The 20,219-nt window shown below is 40.1% G+C and overlaps 1 protein-coding gene across 1 annotated transcript in view; it reads right to left on the bottom strand.

The window, feature by feature from the left end:
- The window catches only part of TPH2 (tryptophan hydroxylase 2), an 89,702-nt gene extending 70,560 nt beyond the window's left edge, over positions 1–19,142 (bottom strand). Inside the window, exons 1-5 of the mRNA XM_069490657.1 lie at positions 18,894–19,142; positions 15,950–16,102; positions 13,043–13,226; positions 12,832–12,932; positions 7,775–7,842 (exon numbers count right to left, since the gene is read on the bottom strand). Of these exons, the coding sequence (XP_069346758.1) occupies positions 7,775–7,842; positions 12,832–12,932; positions 13,043–13,226; positions 15,950–16,102; positions 18,894–18,998 (611 nt within the window). The 5' untranslated portion in view covers positions 18,999–19,142. The remainder of the gene's footprint in view (positions 1–7,774; positions 7,843–12,831; positions 12,933–13,042; positions 13,227–15,949; positions 16,103–18,893) is intronic.
- Positions 19,143–20,219: the final 1,077 nt, after the last annotated feature.

Genomic DNA, 20,219 nt, shown 5'->3' with positions numbered 1-20,219 from the left:
ATAAAGTCTACTATATACTTACAAGAACTGTGCATTTCAAACATATAGAGAATTTTGTAAAGAGAAGACTAACTTTTCAAAATGCCAAGTCACTTAGTTCTGTTGCTATTTTCAACTTGTGCATGAAATCACCTATGGCAAATGGAAGTTGCTACAACCACTTAAAAAACAAAGTGTGGACTTTTGAGCAAAGAAAGACATCTAGACCCTACAAGAGAGGCATTCCTGAACTTTCTAAAAGTGACTTTACTCAGAAACTCTTCTGATCATCCGGGAAATGACCCTAGTACTTCAAATATTTGCCTCGGTTCTACTCCTCAACTTACCACTCCATTTCAGAGGAATTAAAGCATTGACAACTTGTGTTTATGCCGGTAACACAATCAGCTGTGTCACCTTTAGTAAATTGCTTACTGTCTCTGACCCTCAGTTTCTTCATCTTCAGAATATGTACAATGACGACACCTACCTCAAAGGGTCATTGTGGGGTTTAACACAGTGCCCAGAAAAAGGCATACATCTAAAAAAGGAAGCCTAAAACAACCTGAAAATGTGAGCTGAGAGATCAACACAATGAACATTTCTACCACTATCAGCCATTCAGGGATGAGTCCAGCATAGCCCAGTCCCAAACTGTAACCTCCAATCTTATCCTGGCTAGGACTCGATGGCCTGGGAAGGCGTTTGAGAGGGGCAATTTTTCAGATTGAAGAAGAAAACTGTGTACATGATCTACATAAACTGAAAGGTGTCCCTTCACACACATGCATATTTTTTTAAAGCTCCTAGAACCCAGCCCACCATGGAGCCTGAAATTCTGTAATCCAATTGCTCCTTAAGATCCTTTACTCATTTTAAATGAGCTCAACAATTGATTATATGGAATCATGGAACCGTTAGCTACTTAACATGTGATAATAATAATCACATCTATCATATATTTAACATTTCCTTGTGCTAGTCAGCATTCTGGCCCCTGTAATCATTGCTAATCCTCCCAACCATGCAAGGTAGAGATTGTGCTGTGCTCATTATAAGATGAGGGCACTGAGAGTTAGAGAGACTAGGTCACTGCCCCTGGCCACAGAGCTTGTAAATTGTGGAGCAGGAATTCAAACCTAGTTCTAGAGCTTCGAAGCCTCTACATCCCGCCATGTGTTCTGCTACACCATGCTACCTCCGCTTTCTCAGGGATTAGTTCTGCAGGTAGCAGACGAGCATCCACTGTGGGAGAGCACTTAAGGAGCATCACAAAGAAATGAAATGGAACACAAATGTGTGTTAGCCAGCCTACAAGAGGGTCCCCAGTGACCCCTGCCTCCTGGCATTCATGCCAATGTGTAGTCCCCTCCTACAATGCGTCAGGGTGGTCTGTGACACTAATAGAACACAGCAAGAGTGGTGGTATTAATATGTCACTCCCAAGGCGAGGTTATAAAAGGCATTGTCGATTCTGCCTTGCTCTCTCTCATGGATCACTTGATTAGGTGGAAGCCAGCTGCGATATCTTGCGGATACACAGGCCGCCCCACGCAGAGGCCACGCTGCTAGAAACTGAGGCCTCCTGGCAACAGCCCTGTGAGTAACCACACTGGAAGCAGATCCTTCAGACAATTGCTTTTCCAGCCAACACTTCGCCTCATGACAGACTCTGATCCAGAACCTCCCAGCTAGGCTGCTCCCTAATTCCTGATGCTCAGTGACTGTGTGAGATAAATGTTTATTGTTTTGAGGCACTGAATTTGGGTATAATTTTTAATGCAACAATAACTAATATATTATAAAAATCAGATAAAAGTTAGGACTTTAAAAAATCCCTGGCCAAGGGGAGTTGAGAAGGCTGGCAAACCAAAGGTAATAAAAAGGTTTGGAGCATGAAGACAAACAAAAAGGAAAGGTCAGTTGAAGTGAGAAAAATAACAATATTAGCAAATATTTATATAGTACTTTCTATGTAGTGTTCTAAGTTTTGTTACCATATTAGCTCATTTAATATACATAACAATCCCATAAAGTAGTAGTAATTTCCATTTTACGGATAAGGAAATTGATGTACAGAAGATTTATAGAATGTTTTTTTTTCCTTTCGGTAGATTGCTGGGTCAAATGGTAGTTCCACTTTTAGCTCTTTGAGGTATCTCCCTATTGCTTGCTACAGAGGTTATACTAGTTTGCAGTCCCAACAGGAGAGTATGAGTGTTCCTATCTCTCCACATCCATGCCAACATTTTTTGTTGTTCTGGGACTTTTAAATAATTTGCCCAGATCAAATAGTGGGTAAATGGAAAAGATGGGATTCACTCAGGCAGTACAGCTCCAACTCTGCCTCTGAGACACTTCACACACTGTGTTTCGGATCTAAAGAGAAAATAGGCAGAAGCAACCAAGGCCGTACAAGCTGGTCAGCGGTCTGAGTAAACACCATGCCTACAGTGGGGTGGGGAACCTGTGACCTTCTGATTTCAAATTTGTTCTTTTTTAAGCACCAAAGGAGGCAAGAAAAGCTTCATCTTTCTCTGCTGCACTCCTTTTAATAAAAGGATTTGTTCTGTAATATTTGGATTCAGTCAAAAGGCTGCACTTAAGGACTTAGACGGCCACATGTGGCCTTACGGCCTCAATTCCCCACCCTGGGACAGCCCATTTATTTCATTTAATCCTCAGAATACTCCATGAGAGAGGCAGAAGAGATATTTTCATCTCCACTTAACAGAGGAGAAAACCGAGGTTGAGCAATGTTAAGGAACCATTTGGATGCCTGAATTTCAAATTAAATGAGTTTTCTTGGCAAATTAGGGAATTTTCCAACTCTAATTTAGGTCACTAATTCTGACATGTTGAAACTCTCCTGTTTACCTTACCTATTGACATTTGCATTTACCCATTTACCTTTCAGATTCCATGGACAAAAATCAACAAATCAAAGAGAAAGCAGACCCACGAGAAGAACATGAGGTTCACGTGCCACCTTACTTTCACGCAGAAGAAAGTACATTCATAATAAAACACGACCACAGTAATATTCAAAATCAATTTAAGCAAACAGGAGTGGCATAATTAAAGTCAGAACTCAGGGCCTTTTTCCAAGAGAATAAGATGGATTGAAATGACTGCCACCACTTCCACCCAAAATATAATTAAATTAAATATGCATGCATGTTGTTGAGGAATAATCAGTATAATGGCCCCCAAAGAAAAATGTGTTTATTTCTAGTCAATTGGGGAAAAAAAGTATTACTGATTTTCCCCCCAACAACATAGCAATTGCAAAATGCAACCACGTTCATGGCAAGGTTTAAATATGAAGGTGCCAACGACAGAAAACTGGATAGTTTCAGACAAACCTAACAGCTACAACATTACAGGCATAATTTCTTCTTCCACATGCCATCTGCCCCCCACGCACTTCCATTTCCTCAGAGAGGCAAGTCTATATGCACGTCACATTATCTGATCACGGGGTACTCTTTTCTTCTGTTTATACTAGAGTTTCTTTTATCTGGGTGAGGGAGGACCAGGTGTGATCCGCGTGGCAGACCTAAAACCACTCACAGGTGATTTTAGAAACAGTGCCCTCTCGATCCAGGGCGTTCATTCTCAGGTCTTCTATGAAGAATGATATTTGCACTAATGAATGTTTCTTCTGCTATTATCGGTGAGGCGATTAGGCCTTCGACACCCGTGCCGCGGAGCCGGTCTGCGGGGCGGCCGGCCTCTGGGCAATCAATCATGTTTCCGGGCAGCGCTGTCAATCAGCAGCTCTCCTGAGTGGCATCTATTGACAGTTCGCAGCACGCTGACACTTTCCTGCTCCCTCTCCTCTTTCGGGTTCATGGTAATACAGACTTTGAGCCTGCTGTTTTTTCATCATAGAGTGGAATTTTTTCATTTTTCTCTGCTTGTGTTTATTCTTGCCCCCTGCTTTATCCTTTCAAGACTATCACAGAAAATATAGTATTCAACACGAATCCCCCAGAGGGGTTCTTCGCTGTGGTTTCAATATATATTATTCTGTATTGCAGTTCTTTTCCTCCTCCTCCTCCTTACCTTTAAGCACCTCAGACTATCTCCTCCAACCCCTACTACAACCCCAAAACATCTGTACTCCATTTTTTCTATATTTCTGACTGTACCATTGACTTCTCCTCAGTATCCTGAAAGCTTTAACTAATTATCAACAGGGAATTGAATTGTTCTCCCCCTGTCAGAATGGTCCTTAATTTTATCACCAAACTGTATTTGCAAAGAACCTCATATGCTGGATTTTTCTAGACTACCCCAATTTCAAATAATCTGCTCCTCAGACCCGTGGTTCCAAGCTTTGGTTTGGAAAATCAAGTTGTAACACACTTAAATGAGATTATTTTAAGTGATTGTGGTATTGACATCTTTCTCCTTTGCGTACTCAGCCGCCGGCACTAGAAAAATCCCTGTTTCAATTAGAAATTGCATCTTTATTTTCTGTAAACTAAAAGGAAACCTTACCTTGCTGCATGGCAACCTGGGGACAATAGCAGAGGCCCATGTGGAATTTGTTAGTATCTGTGCCTCGCCCCCACCGGCACCATAGCAGGCACCTGCACCCAAAAATGATCTTGCAAGAACGTGCATGCACATGTACACACACACACACCTGGTTATCCCTCATCTATCCTCAAACTCATACTCAGAGAAACCTCAGCAGTGATAGCATGAGGGGTATCAAGGAATGATCCTTTGCTCTCTACTTTCTCCAGTTCCTGGGTTTGTGTTTTCCTGATTTAACCACTTCTGGCATCTTCCTCACTCCATCCACTCACAAGAAGTACGCAAGGCAACTGGTGATCTGTTATCTGTATTTTGGCAGCTCCTCTCTCTCTCTCTCTCTCTCACACACACACACACACACAAATGGGAATATGCTTTTTATGAAATCTCTCCATAAGGAGGGATGTTGGTCATCACAAAAAAGTATCCATATGTGCCACAGTCTTTCAATGGGAAACTAGAGTTTCCTCCAAGGTTGGCGTCTAGGGATGTTTGAGCTACATTATTTGTTCAGATGGCAGCATAAACAATGGTATTAAGCTCACTAAGGAAGAAAACAATAGGTCAACTGGAAATGGAAGACAGCCAGTAGAAAAGGTGGGGGGAGATGTAATAAGTGACACAGCCACTGGTCACGTGTCAGGCACTGTGCTAGGCACACCACCTGCATTCCCTTTGTTAAGCCTTACTACAACCCTATGAGATAGGTTAGATGAAGAAGCTAAGGCACAATGGGGCTGATCACCCAGTTAGGAAGCAGAGGAGCCAGCACTTGAACGCAGATTATCTGACTCCAATGCCCCAGTTTTTAAGTACTTCTGTTATTTTGTCTCATCAGTTCAGACTCAGCATTGTCCAGGGGAGAGGGTTATAATGTCCTCGATTCTGAATTGTCTTAGGTAAATACCCTTGGTCTGACTCTACATCCATCTAGTAGCCTTCAGGTTATAATTTGGCCTCCTCTGCTATCATGACAATAGGCAGGGTTTTATGAGTCCTGTGAGAGTTGTTTCTCACTGTACAATGATGAATTGGCCATTTCCTGCCTGCCTTGGCCTCCTGAACATGCAGTTACCAAAAGCCAAGTCCCTTGAACCTAAGCACTCCCCAGCCCTCCAAACTGGGACCAGATCCTGGAATGGCCTGGCTCCATTCAGCCTCCTTTATATACAACCTCCACCACTTCTAACCTCCAATTTCTACTTTCTTTCCGCATAAACATTACACCTTAATTTCACTCTTTAGCTTACAAAGGTGGCAAATGCAAACTCTTGTTAGCACTCTGAGAACCTCGTCCTCCATCATTTTGGCTATATGCTCTTTTCGTCTCCTCTCCATGTAAATGTTTTCTTTGAACTCGACGACTCTCCACTACCAGCGCTCCTTGAAACTGGCTGACTCACATACACCAATTCTATTAGTGGCACCACAGCATCAGCTTGCCTCTCTCCAGTCTATGGACTCCATCAAGAAGAAACAAGTAACGTTTGAGCCAGTCATTTAGTTATTATGCTAACAAAATCCGACGCCAAAATCATGCATATGTGTGTCTACATATGTGTGTATATATACATACGTATAGCATCTACATGTAAAATACATTTTTATCTATCTACTTTAAAGGAAAAGGCTCTGCCGGGCACTAAACTTTTACCATATCTTGGACAAATCATCTCCAAAGGACTGCCCTGCCCACACCCCTTCTGAGGGGGCCTGATTCCACAGAGAGGGTCCATGAATCTGTGGGAGCCAATCGTAAGGATTTCAGCCACTTATCAGGGCCTGACATGAAAAAGTGAGCTCAGTCCTTCAGAGTCCTCTCTTGGCACCTTGACTGGGAAACACTGGGAGATGGGGCTGGGGAGTCGTGGTGCTGAGGATGAAAGTGGGGCACGAGGCTGGGCTTGGGCCAGGGCAAGCCATGTGCACGCAGATGTCATGAGGGTTAGAAAGTCACAGCAGAGAGGAGGAAGAAGCTGCTTGGGACAGAGAAGATGAGAATAGTGTAGACATATGTGGAAAAGCATGTGCCATGTAGTCCTCGTTTTTTAAGAACGTGGCTTTCATAAACATGGTGGAGAAAGGAAGAAGGATGCCTGGGGCTTGGGAGCACAAAGGCAAGATCACCAAAGCATCAAGGGAAGACAGGGATGAGCAAACAATTGGCCCAGTGAGGGGTGGGATGAAGAATCCTCCCACTTTGCCTTAAGCTAAAAAAAAGAAAAGAAAAGAAAAGAAAAGAAAAGAAAAGAAAAGAAAAGAAAAAAGGTATGAAAGCAATTTATGTAACCAAAATGTTTGTACCCCCATAATATTCTGAAATTTAAAAAAAAAAGGAAAAAGGCCAATACTTATACCCTCTATAACATACATAATGTACTAAATTTTCACCAATAATCAAATTGGTCTCTCAAAACAGTCAAGTTTCTCACCTAGTTTCAACTTGAGTAAGAAAGACTCTTTCCCCTAGTAGGTATGGATTTATTTACATTTTGTTCTGATGATAAGCTTCGTGTAGCTGATGATATACCAGACAAAGGAAAGAGAGCACTGCGATGGTCTATACGTTATGCCAGCGTGAGTAGAACAGGCAGGGGCCTGACGTGCACTGTATGTTTCTAGACACGGCCTGCGGTCGACACCCTGCGTTACTGCCAGTCCCAAATGCATCCTGTCACTGCCTCTTAGCATCACATATAGTCCTCACCCCAGAAAGTGAGGTTCTCCCCTTTCATCCTCCCCCTCACCTGGGGCTGGGTATGGAACTTTTCTATACCCCTTCCACTTCACAGGAAGTTTTCCTTTCCACGCAAAACCAACACATATCTTTTCTATTATGACTGTTGAATAAGCCCTTTCATCCATTCTTGCTGAATCCTCTAGTTTCACTGGAGAAGCTGGATGCTGAAGGGGCTTACTGAAAAGTCAAGTCAAACGTAAAATTAAAAGACACAGTTTCCAGGCCCTGCAGAATGCATAAAAATGGATCCTTGCCTTAGTGGAGTTGAGAACACAATGTTGTAAATGTAGCACTTGGCATGTGGTCCACAGGTCTCATTATTTTACAATTATACCCAGATGTCAAACATCAGTATTGGCATTTAAAACCTACAGAGCTGGTGAGTGTTTAAAATGGTTCAAGTCTGCCTTCTGCAAAAGTAAAAGTGAAGAGATGACAGGTCTGTTTAACACAGCATGTGTTTTGCCCAGCTAGCCAGTGACAAGAAAGAGTTACACAGGTACTTACTATTTATAACCCATGGCCACATCCACAAAATACTTTCTTCTCTGTCGATAGACATTGTCCTTAAATCCCTTAAACACAAAAGAGATTAAGTTATTTAACAAAGTGCTGAAAAATTAGCTGTAGAAGGCCTAAAAGAAAATCACTGTGGTGTTTACTGAGTGTTTACTCAATTCAAATGTAAATTTTATCCTCGGATGATCATCTTGATGGCACAGGCAGAAGCAAATCGCGCTTACAGTAAAACCTCATTAAATGTGGGCTGTACTAATTTAGGATGTGTGGGAATTCAGGCTAAAGTTTACCTTTCCACTAAGTAAGTAGAATGGCTTAGTTAAGCAAATTGATATATCGAACAATATCTTTTGGTTTTTAAGTATCACTTGCACGTAATTGATCTTAACCACAAGTTAATTTTATTGTATTCATTAAAACAGGTCCTTTTCACATGGCTGTTCAGTAAGTGAACGTAATTTTAATTGCTTGTGTAAACAACTAATAAATATAACATTTATTAAAAACTCTGGCCAGGCACAGTGGCTCATGCTTGTAATCCCAGCACTTTGGGTGGCCGAAGTGGGAGGATTGCTTGAGCCCAGGAGTTCAAGACCAGCCTGAGTAATAGCGAGACCCTGTCTCTACAAAAAAACAAAACAAATAAATAAAAAACAAATTTTAAAAAATTCTACCACTCAGAATAATCATCGCATTCCCAAATTAGTATACATTAAAGAGGTTTTGCTGTATTTTATGACTACTAGCCACATAATGCAAAATCGATTTTAAGGGATTCATGCACAGGGTAGCAGCCTAGCACCAACCCACTCTGAGTTCCTATAATTCTAATTAGTCTTAGCCAAATTCATGATTTTTATCCATCGTCATCCACTTGGGAAATTAAACATCATGTCTGTCATGTTTCAGTTGTGGGAAATCCTTCTGAGAGGACTTCCTGGTTTATTCAAAAATCTTTCCTCTTGTCAACAGATTTTCCATTTTCCTTTCCTTTAGGTACTTTCAGACAATCAATTTTTTCCAGGGCTGTTTCTTCAAGCTGCTAGAAGCCCAGAAAGAATTGTTTCAATTTAACTTCTTACCTCTGCAACCCCGAAGGACAACCAGGAAGCGGCAGCTCACTGAAAATGGAGGCCAGGCCAGACGACAAGCCACTGGGATCACGGGGTTTGAGAGTAAAGGAACAGGGCGAGGCCCACAGAGCCCTAGACCACCCCTGCTGCACCTGAGACATTTCTGCAGGGTGGGCGTTCACGAGGAACCTCAAACTCACTAGAAAATCACCCCATTCTCTTGTCTGGCTGAAAGAGAACTGGCCTTGAAGCTAGAAGTCTTCACAGGTCTGTCTGCAGGACAGAAATGAAGAACGTCCATCATCAATGACCTTTCTTTCAGGAATGACAAGGGAGTTACTAATGGGGAAGAGAGAGGAGAAAAAAAATGCCCTGAGATCATCCTAATACCCTGTGGAAATGAAGTATCCTCGGCCCAGAAGCTAGCACTTTCCTTCTTGTGCTGAGAACTGGGAGTTTTTAAACTGGGGTTCATAGACAGGCTTGTGAAGCCCTAAAATATCTATAGACAAAATTTGTGACCATAGTTACCACATTCACAAGTAGGTCAGTGACTTTAGAAGGGGTCTCTTGCCGTAGAAGATAAATACAGTCATGCTAGAAAGTACGTTTCAACACTCACTAGTAAAACCAGGCAACTTGAGAGGGTAAAGCTGAAGAATTCCAAGCACCTTTGTTATTCGGAAAGAAAGCAGGACATGACAAAAGGAAAAGCGTCCTGTGAAAAGCACAGCATCTGTTTCCAAGTTCCTGCCAGACTGGACACCATGGTAACAGCATCGTGATCTGCTGGGCCTCCCGAAGAATCTCAACTCTCTCTCCTCAGCAAACACCTGCACCTTTTCCACAGACGCAAGAGAGCGATTTACTCATCATGCCTCATTAGCTTAGTGTGGCGGTGATTGCGCAAATGTTGTGGGCGAGCCAGAGCTTCCACGACTGAACCATGGACTGGCAAAGTAAAACAGGGACGCTAGCTGCACTCGCGATTGTAGAGAAACAGCGTTCCCTGCCCATTCATTCTGAACTGAAGCCAGGGATAGGGTTACCAGATAAAATACAGGACACCCAGGTATATTTGAATTGCCGATAAACAATAAACAATTTTTAGTGTAAGTATGTTCCAAGTATTGCATGGGACAGACTTATACTAAAAAATATTATTCATTGTTTATCGGCAATTCAAATATAATTGGGCATTCTATATATTTATTTGCTAAATCTGGTAACTCTAGCACCCAGAGAGAACCTACAGCACAAACCCACCTTCCCTCCTTCAGTTTAAATCAAAGGAAACTGAAGACCCAGCCTGAACCTTAAAGTGCTCAGCTAAATTTACATAGACACTCAAGTAGCTATCCTAAGTAGTTCAACCCTGGTGGAATATCAGAATCACCTGAGGAGCTTTAAATACTACATCAAACCTGGCTGCATTCCCAGAGGTTCTGATTTAAGCTCTCTGGGGTGAGGCCCTGGCGTCAATATTGTTTTAATTCTCCACAAGTGATTTGAATAGAAAGCGAGGGCGGAGAATGACTGAGCTAGGGTATGAGTTCTCAAACTGTAGAGCTCATCAAAATCTCCTGCAGATTCTTTTAAATGCAGATTCCTGGTCCTATCCCTGAGAGTCCTGATTCAGTAGGTTTCAGATGAGTCTCAGAATGGACCTTGGACCACACTTTAAACACCCTCCCAGTCTAGATGCCGGCTACTCCAAGTGTGGTCTGCAGCCCCTCCAGTGTAAGCCTCAACTGGGAGCTTACTGGAAATGCTGAACTTCAAGCCCCACAGAACGATTGCCTGCATTTTTAAAAGATTTCAAAGGTGATTTGTTTTTCCACTAAAGTTTAAGAGGCACTTATCTAGATATTTCACCCTTTTTAGGGAGCCTCAGCACCCCGACTCTTAAATTCCTAGCCCCTTCTGAACTTTCCTATCACAGGGGTCCCTGTGTCTGTCTCAGGACTGGGATTATTCCCAGACATAAAAAGTGCTTACTTAGACGACTTTTTCCATCCTTATCAAATAATAATTTACAAAACACCAATTTACCAATATCAAATTTTGCATAATGAACATTTGGTATGCTTATAAAAGAAATATATGTGGTTTTAAAAATGACAAGAGAGAGGCTTGCTAAGTACTTGCAATTATTTCAAGTGGCTGCACAGAAAATAAGAGAAGGTATCATAAGGTGGGTGTAATTAGGAGTAGTGGAATAAAATTAAGCACAGGAAAATTTATGCTTGCCATTGGAATAAATTTTTTCTCAGCAAGGTCAGTAGTTCTTGTGATTGTTCCATTGAAACGGCTAAACTCCTTTCTCCGGGTTGAGTAATTTTCGAACTAGACTAAGGGGAGCATTAGGAAATAGGAGGTTATTGAAAAATCCTTTACTGTCCAGGCATTGATCTGGATGATTTAATACAGCATTTCCATTACTGGAATTAAGCATTTACTCTTGCCAAAATGCCTTCCGGTTGTTTTATTAACTAGGCTTTTCAAACATTCCTTGGAGGTCAATAACAATTTTATTTCTACTTTTTACATAAAAAACGTGAGGTGCAGCGGTAGAGGGACTTAGCCAAGGTCATTCCACAAGTTAACAGCTGGTGTCAGTGCAGTCCTGGTACTACTGAGCTCTTAAATCAGGCCTCTGTGCTAACTCTGACTTCTCTGAGGTTGGGAGAAGGGAAAGATAGCAGTGGATGCTTACTAAAAGCACTTTTCAATGTTTTCTGAATGTTCAGGAGTTACTGGAAAATATTCTGAAATTTTAGGCTATATTGGCAAATGCAACACACTGTGTCTTTGAGTGAATTCAGCTTTTGGAAAATAATGCAATTGAATTAGGTCTGTTTGAACATTTGTTTGAATGGGTCTGAATTGGTATATTATGCCAAATTACTGGTTTGATTGAAAATTCCCCTTGTGTTAAAGTTGTCATAGCTTCTTTTAAAACAATGGTTCTCAAATTTAAGTGTGAATTTGTTGAAATAAGTCCCCAGATGATGCTGATGCTGCTAGTCCTGGGATGACACGTAGAGAGCCACGGCACAGAGCACAGTCGCACGATCAGATTCCCAGACTGCCTCCATTTAAACAGAAAGAATATCTGTAAACTATTACCCTCAGACCACAAAGGTTTCCTGTAAGCATTAGCAGTCTGCTTGGATTTTACCCTTTTATATGTCCATTTTCAGACAAGGGGCACCGGGGGAGGGGAAAAAATGCCTGTAATGAATGGGTGCATTGCTTACTTCTCCCAGACTATTAACTGTACTTCATTCTGACCATAAAGAAGTTCCAGGTCTCTTGTGTTAAATAAAAACTGATGTAAAGGGGGAAAGCAGAGAATAGTGGGAAATGCTTACCCAAGTATCATATTTCTTTAAAGATGGTCATTTTTATTGGAGTAGAGGAGAGAATGGTGGTAGATAGATTCAGGGTAGATGTGAGAAGAGATATGTCTTCCATCACAGCCTTATTCTAAAACCCTCTGCCTTTCCATTGAGACTGAAGTCAACCACATTACTCTACTCCTAACTACTTCCAGTCAAGAAAAATAGCAAGAAGAATTTTATTCTCTCACCGAGCCCCATAATGCCTAGTCCTCCCTACTTTCCCAAAGGTGTGATCAATTTCAGTTCATCGTTTTTCCAAGGGTCACCATCTGCAAGTATATTTCAGGCTGTCTAATTCCACAGAAATATTCTCCAAGGTTTAGAATCTCCTCCTCTATCCAACCCTTTTAGAAATAAATGCTATGTGAAAATGCCATCCCTCTAACCTGCTTCCAGCCAACACATGTGTACAGGAAAGCTTTATCACTTGGAAGTCTGCTCTCAGTTATGGGGAATGAATAACAAATTGTTCTACAATAAAGCATTACAGCACGGAACATGGCACGCCGCCTGGCACATGGGTGGAGCTGGGAGAGCATGTGCAGAATGGATTTTACTGGACACTTACTGGGTGGTCGGCATCAAGCTCAGAACCATACATGAGAACTCTGTGAGAGCATTTGTCTAACTCAGAGATCTTCCGGGGGAACCAGGGCACATCCTCTAGCTCTGTTGAAAACACAGTGCAGGTTCAAAAATATTAGCTTACAGATTGTGTTTTCACTTTTGCAACATTTGTGAGATTGTAAAATCACCCGACAAACAAAGACCACCCTTGCCTTCTTCCTCTGTCCAAATGTTCTCTGGTGGATTCAGCGTCACAATTGTGGTTTGAAATTTCAGCAACTGAATGAGCTCGTTGAATTCTGTTTTGCCACACTCACAGTCCACGAAGATTTCAACCTCAGAACTCCTTCGTCGGGATTTCCTAGATTCGATATGAACCATGTTGACATGTTTTTCCTGTGGAAACATAAGCAATATCTCTAAATCACCTTCAGGGCACAATAAAAGGCAGGCCACTAGCTTTTCTTGTGCAAGTCTTAAGCAAAAAGGTGCTAAGTGCCTACAAAAGCAGGAAAGACAATTTCCTTGTTCTTTGATTGACTAAAACATGGAAATGTTTTCAACCATTGTCTCTAATAAGAAAGCTATGTATTTATTCTTCTGTGTGTAGGTTGTACTATCTCATCTTAAAAAGAGAGGGCATTTAAGATATATAAATGGCCCTATAAAATTCATTATAATTATGAACATCACCATTTCCCAGAGTGGTCCACATCCCATAGGTGGTACATGGTTAAGTTTGAGGAAAAGGTCATTTATATTATCATATAAGACTCAGATTCATATTTTTGTTTCTGAAAAACATAACAAAAACTCAAGCCCCTGATATAAACTTTCCTTTTGAAATAAACTAAAGTTTAAAAATAATCTTTTTAAAAATAAGTAGAGAGCCATGTGCACTGGCGTGCGCCTGTAGTCCCAGCCACCCCGGAGGCTGAGGCAGGAGGATCACTTGAGCCTGGAAGTTCGAGGCCAGCCTGGGAAAGAGAGCAAGACCCCGTCTTTAAAAAATAAATAAATAAGTAAGTAAACAGTACAAATGGCAGACAGAAATTGGGAAGGTGATATAAAAATAACTGAAGTTTGGGAAACATTAGTCAAACTGGAGCCCGCATTGTAGAAAAAGAAAAGGGAGCAGTCAAGAGAGAATCTCTGAAGGCAAAAGGAAAACAACTTCCTTAGGGGACAGTGAGGAGGGAGAAAAAAGGTAAATAAGTAAATAAATAACCATTAAATGGAGTCATTAGTAATTGTTCTCTTTTGGCAATTACTCTGAGCTGGCTTCATCCAATGATATGTTGCTGCAGCTATCACTCTATATAAAATGATGCATCTCAGAGGTAAAAATCTTACAATAACATGTGCAAGGGAGGGCAGTAATTTAATATTTAAAAATCAGGTTTGCATTTCCCTGGTGATATACTCTTCATTTCTCCTTAGTTGATTGAAGACTAAGTTCTCTTCTCCACTCCAACCCACCTCCAAATAGGCAGACACCTACCCGTCACTCCACATGGTACACTCTGATTATCAGCACAATTTTGCTGATACAATCCTGGATGATCTCAGAATTTTCAGCATAGAAACAGGAGAGGTAGTTTCCAGTGCCAGAATGGAATTAAATGAAATAGCATTCTCTTCTATATCAGGAAACCAGTCCTGTGACCAGGAAGTTAATGTTCTATTTCTGTTTTTATTAACCTTTACAATAATGCTATATTTTCTAAATTGGCTGATAATAATAGTAAGATTAATATTAAGTTCAAGGTTCAAGAGACTTCACATACATTGTGTCACTTCAGGCTTTTGATGTCCTTTGGTTGAAGCAGAGTAGATATTTCTAGGGGAACTGAGGCCGGGATGGATTAAGCAGTTTAGCTAAGGCCTCATGACTAGCTGATGGCAGAGTGAAAATGCAGGGCTGCTAACTCCTTCTCCAGGGATTTTTCCACTGCACCCAGATGTCTAATTGAATTGGCCTGCCTTTGGCACTATATGGATACAGCCCTGGATGACATAATTATGTGTAAAATATTTCCCCAGATTTCCATTATCACTGTTTATGGTGCCTGATCCTTTTTTCAAGGTCAAAAGAGAGCAAGGAAATATTTGCCAAATCACACTGCTAATTCTCCCTCTATGATCATCATAGAGGCATCATAATAATACCTCATATCTGCACACTTTGCAAAGTGCTTTCACGCACATTATTTCATCCCAACAATCCTGTTAGGTAGGAATTATTATTGCTATTTTACAAATGAAGAAATTGAACCTAGGAAGCAGCTAGTGATTAGCCAAGCCAACTGCAGTCTGAATCCCCTGACTGCAATTCCAACTATCTTTCCACGGCACCGGCAGCCCAAGGCACCTCGGAGGACCAGCCTCCTTACCTCACAGCTCTCATCAGCGGCCAGTGCCCCCAAACAAAATGCATTTTGTAAGGGAAGGTGTTTGCTAAAGGGTAGAGGAACCATTAGGTATACATTGGTAAGAAAACAACAGCCTTTCTGGGCTTTTCTAGCCTCACCCCTACCCAGAATCTTTCTTGAGGGTTCAAACCATGGATTGATGGGAAGATGATACTGCATTTCTGTAAGATAGGAGCAAGCTAGCCCTACAAGTTATATATAAGGAGACTGACTCATCTTTACAAAATGACACATTAAGTTCATGAAATAATGAAGCTTCGGGGAATACCAAGTACTTTTACTCATGTATCTTTATGCAACAAATGTGCTCTTAGGACAAGTATACCATTCAAATGTGAACAAATCAAATCAAGCTGCAGGCTCTTGATATTTAAGATACCTTGTTTGGCTCCTTTTTGTGTTTGCATTTTCAAGTGTGAAGCTCACATTTTGACTTCCTCACTTGGCAGAGATCTGCAGAGTTCCTAATAGGCTAACTCTGAACTAGAAAATCATAGTTCATGTGAATTTGCTTATTTCATTGTTTGGCAGACAAACTCCTCTTGTAAAGCTTCATGAAATTTCATTCCCTTGAATCTTTCACCGCATTATATAGAAATTGATTTAGTAATGTTTGATAACAGATGACAGGTTTGCAACCAGGCACACAGTTATTTTTTAAATTATGTAATGATATTTTATATTCACCTGAAAGAGCCTCAGCGCTTTTACCAATCCACCAACTTCGTTTTTCAGGGAGAATACAACTGCTGTCTTGCCACTTTCGGTAGCAGTTTCACTTTTGCTACTTCCCTTGTTGCCTTTCTTGTCATCATTTTTGCCAGAGTTAGCTTTATTTAGCTTCAAAAAGGCAGAAGCACACACACAAAAAGATTAGTTAGGATTCCAGAGTCCTCCATAATTAGATATTTTCCTCCAAATATTCCATTCATATGCTGGAAGCCCCACCAATCATACAAACTCAAGGTGAAGTTGCCATGTCACTCATAACTTTCAATCATAAATATTGGTCTAATTTACTCTGGAACACTATTTTCCAGTGGTCTAAGGCATCATCTAGTGGCTGAAATTAAAGGAGAATCAGATTTGCTTCACTTTAATAGCAACAAAAATCTGACCATCATAAAGTATGAAGTATCATATATGAATAATTCCTACCTTTCTTTCTAGGTGTATTTTACAAAATAAAATTTGAAATTTTAGCCTAATTGAATCACATGGAAACTATATTCATTAGTAAACATAACAAAAATAAAACCCAACATGTATTTTTGACAATAATTTTAGTTTCAATTAAATCTTAAAAACAAAACATCCATTGCATTCTGAAATATGTTAGGACATGCCTAGAAATTAATTGATAATCTTACTTTCTGCCATTAGACCCACATTGTTAACGTGAATTGTCAATGTGAATTTACATGCAGCAGTTCAGCACAGAGGAATGTATGAAACTACGGCCATCTGTGTCAGAAGATGGTATCTGAAAAGGGACTATTAAAATTCAGCCACAAATAAAAGAAAAAAAAGAGAAAGGAAGGAAGGAAGAAAACTAGCTAACTAATCATGAGGAGCAAACAATAGAATTTGAGAAACTGAAAAAGATTAACACTTCATTAGCCATTCAAGTTCCTATAACATGTGATAAAGTAATGACTATTAGTCCTGTTGGCTAAAGATAAAAATGACAGATTCCAGTAACTCAGATCACATTGTCAGAAATGCAGAATGAAAAAGCTAGAAACTTTCATGTGACGATGCAAAATTATAATGGTCTGTTTTGTGTTCTTTATATGCAAAAGCAGAGTTGGGCAAACATCTCCCTGACAAATGGTGATGTAACACAATTTCACCAATCTGTTGCATCCTCATGAAACTGAGGAATTTAAGTTTGATTTGGAACCCAGTGCATAGTGATTTATCATTGTTTTCCTCTGATTTCTCTACTGTCTTTGTTTTCACACATTAGTATTGCCTCACTTGCTAGATTTATATATAATAGAAATGGAGATTTTATTATTTATGACTTGAGGGAGAAAAGTTTATGCAGACAGTGACATTTGACAGTATGTTTAGTCATTAAAAGCTCAAATGTCTTAGTACTCTCAACATCTGCCTCCTCTTCACCATATAACACCCAGATTTCATATATTTAAGTAGCATTTTTATATGAAAGGGTCATACATTAACCATAACTCTAAGCTTTCTTTGTTTTCCTTCAAGCAGTTCATTATGACTTCAAAATTCTTCATTGTAATATCTCATCCAAATATTCATGATATTTAAATGTTATAAAATCTATTTATGTTTTGGCCTCATTTTTGCAAATTGATTTAAATAGTGCTACAAAAGTTGCCATGTTTACTTTTGAACATTTTTAGCAGTAATATGTCAGTACAATGCAACCCTCTGGCACATATTTGGAGCTACAATATTAAAACAGATTCTTCTATGATACAGACTGAATTGGACTTGGTTGATAAACTCTGATAGTGCAGTAAGAAAATACCATTTAACATTTTTAATGACTAGGAACCCGAATATAGTTTTGTCTTTTTTTTTTAACAAGCTTTGTTTGCTTGAAATGAATACATTTTTATTTCATTGTTTTTATTAAATACTATGACGATTACCTCAAATCAGGATCTAAAATTCCACAAATGTTGCTTTTTTTATTCTTTAAATATGTTAAACCTAAATAATCCTTTAAATACTAAAACAAGTGCATATTATTTTCATTATTTCATCAGTTAAACTGAAAAAAAATTGAGTAATGTGGAACACAGGAAAACGTTTGAAAAGAGCCTGATCTTTCTTTTATTCCAACAACCTGTACCTATAGCCAATAATAGAAAATAATAATTCTGTGTTTAAAGACCAGGCTTTGTAGACTGAAGGGAATGCAGGAAACACAAGGATCTTCTGGGAACATGGAAATTTGATTTCTTTTCCCTATTTCTTTTCATAATAATAGCCTTTCAAAATTCTACACACTTTTTTTGGTTGCAGATTTAAGATATTGGTTCATATGATCTCTCTCTCTCTCTCTCTCTATTTTTGAGACAGGTTCTGACTCTGCCGCCCAGCTATAATGCAGTGGCGTCGTCATAGCTCACTGCAACCTCAAATGCCTGGGCTCAAGCACACACTGCCATGCCTGGCTAATTTCTCTTTCTTTCTTTTTTTTTTTTTTTTGTTTGTTTTGTTTTGTTGTTTGTTTGTTTTTTTTGGTAGAAATGAGGGCTTGCTCTTGCTCAGACTGGTCTTGTCTTGAAATTCTGACCTCAAGCAATCCTCTCACCTTGGCCTCCCAAAGTGCTAGGATTCCAGGCTTGAGCCACCACGTCCAGCCAACCTCTCATTCTTAATGTTCAGGCATTTCTTAACTTTCTACTTATAAACTTTGAGGAAAGGAAGTTTAGCACGCAGCGATCAGTACACCTGCTTTACTTTACAGTGATAGGAAGAAGACTAGAGGCACACAGGAGGGAAGCAGGGTAGACAGACGATAAAAGAGGAGTGATCTGAGGTGTGTATGCTTACTGTATACCAGGTGTTCTTAGGGTGAGAAGAAGATGACCACCACCCAAGAAAACACTCCTCAAGAGAGTGCCGGGTACTCAGTACTCACTGTTAAGCTGCCAAGTAGCTGATGCTCTTCAGGCACAGCTGAATCCAGGGACAACCCTCTCCTTGCCCAGTATTTACTTGAAAACATCATCATTGCCGGCTGCATGGATCCCGATGTAATTTCCTTTCTCTGCAACAGGGGGGACTAGCTGTGCAGTAGCAGCAGGTCTGGCGGAGATTGAGAGAAGGGGCGTGCGATCAGCAGCCTGCTTGGGGCGCTGTCCACAACCCTGGTGCTGAAGAGCAATGCGAATCCTCCCATTCTGGAGCTCCTTTATATGCGTGACTGGAGACTGATGGAAGGCTGATTAGAAAGAAACTCATTTCTGGTTGCCGATGGCCACGATCAGATTATAGACCTGAAGGCTGGGGTTATCTGTGCTCATGGTGCGATTTGTTTCATAGGTCGAGTAGCTGTTTGGGCGGGGGTGGTAGAGAATAATACGTAAGGGGGTATTTGTACAAGAAATCATCTATCCCCTGACGTTAGCTGTCATCTCTCAAGTCTGCCACCGACAAGTTAACCTCAGTCTTTTAAGTATCTGTGAATTCAAAGATTTTGTGCTTTCTTTACAACAGCACAAAAATATTTTTTAAAAGATCAGCACTGCTGAATCCTTAAGCCATTTTACGTGTTTTCTTTTTTCATTTGTAATTCTTATGGATACATAAATAGTTGTACATAATTATAGGGTACATATACTTTGATACAAGCATACAATATGTAATGATCAGATAGAGTAATTGGGGTATCCATCACCTCAGTTATCATTTCCTTGTGTTAAGAACATTCCAATTCCACTCTTCCAGTTATTCTGAAATACACAACAAATTATTGTTAACTATAGTCTCCCTATTGTGCTACCAAACACTAGATCTTATTCTTTGTATCTACTGTGTTTTTGTACCCAACCCCATTTTATGTTAATAAGCATTTTCTGACCTGATGTGTGATGCTTTTGTCCATGTAAATGTGTGGGTATGTGTGTGTGCGCACATGTATACATGATAGCTTTCATAAAAGGCATTGATTCCTAATCCTGTGATGCTTCTATGCAGAGAGATGTTCAAGCAATTGTATTGCAAAGGAAATGTGAGGCTTTGATTTAGCCACATACAGATACATATAGCTCAGACACTAGTTCTAGAATCTTCCTAAGTGAGAAGTAAAAGGAAACTAAATACCCATATATCAGTCATTCCTTTGATGCTCTTTTTGGCTACTGAATTTTTCCTCTTCACTTGTAACTATTAATAGGTCAAATCCAGCAATTTGATATGCATAGCTCAATAAATCTACTTACTAGTCATACTTTATAAAGTCATA

This window comes from Eulemur rufifrons, chromosome 16 (assembly GCF_041146395.1).
Source record: "Eulemur rufifrons isolate Redbay chromosome 16, OSU_ERuf_1, whole genome shotgun sequence".
NCBI classification, from domain to species: Eukaryota; Metazoa; Chordata; class Mammalia; order Primates; family Lemuridae; genus Eulemur; species Eulemur rufifrons.
The sequence above is the reverse complement of the archived record's forward strand: the minus strand, read 5'-3'. Positions and strand labels throughout refer to the sequence as shown.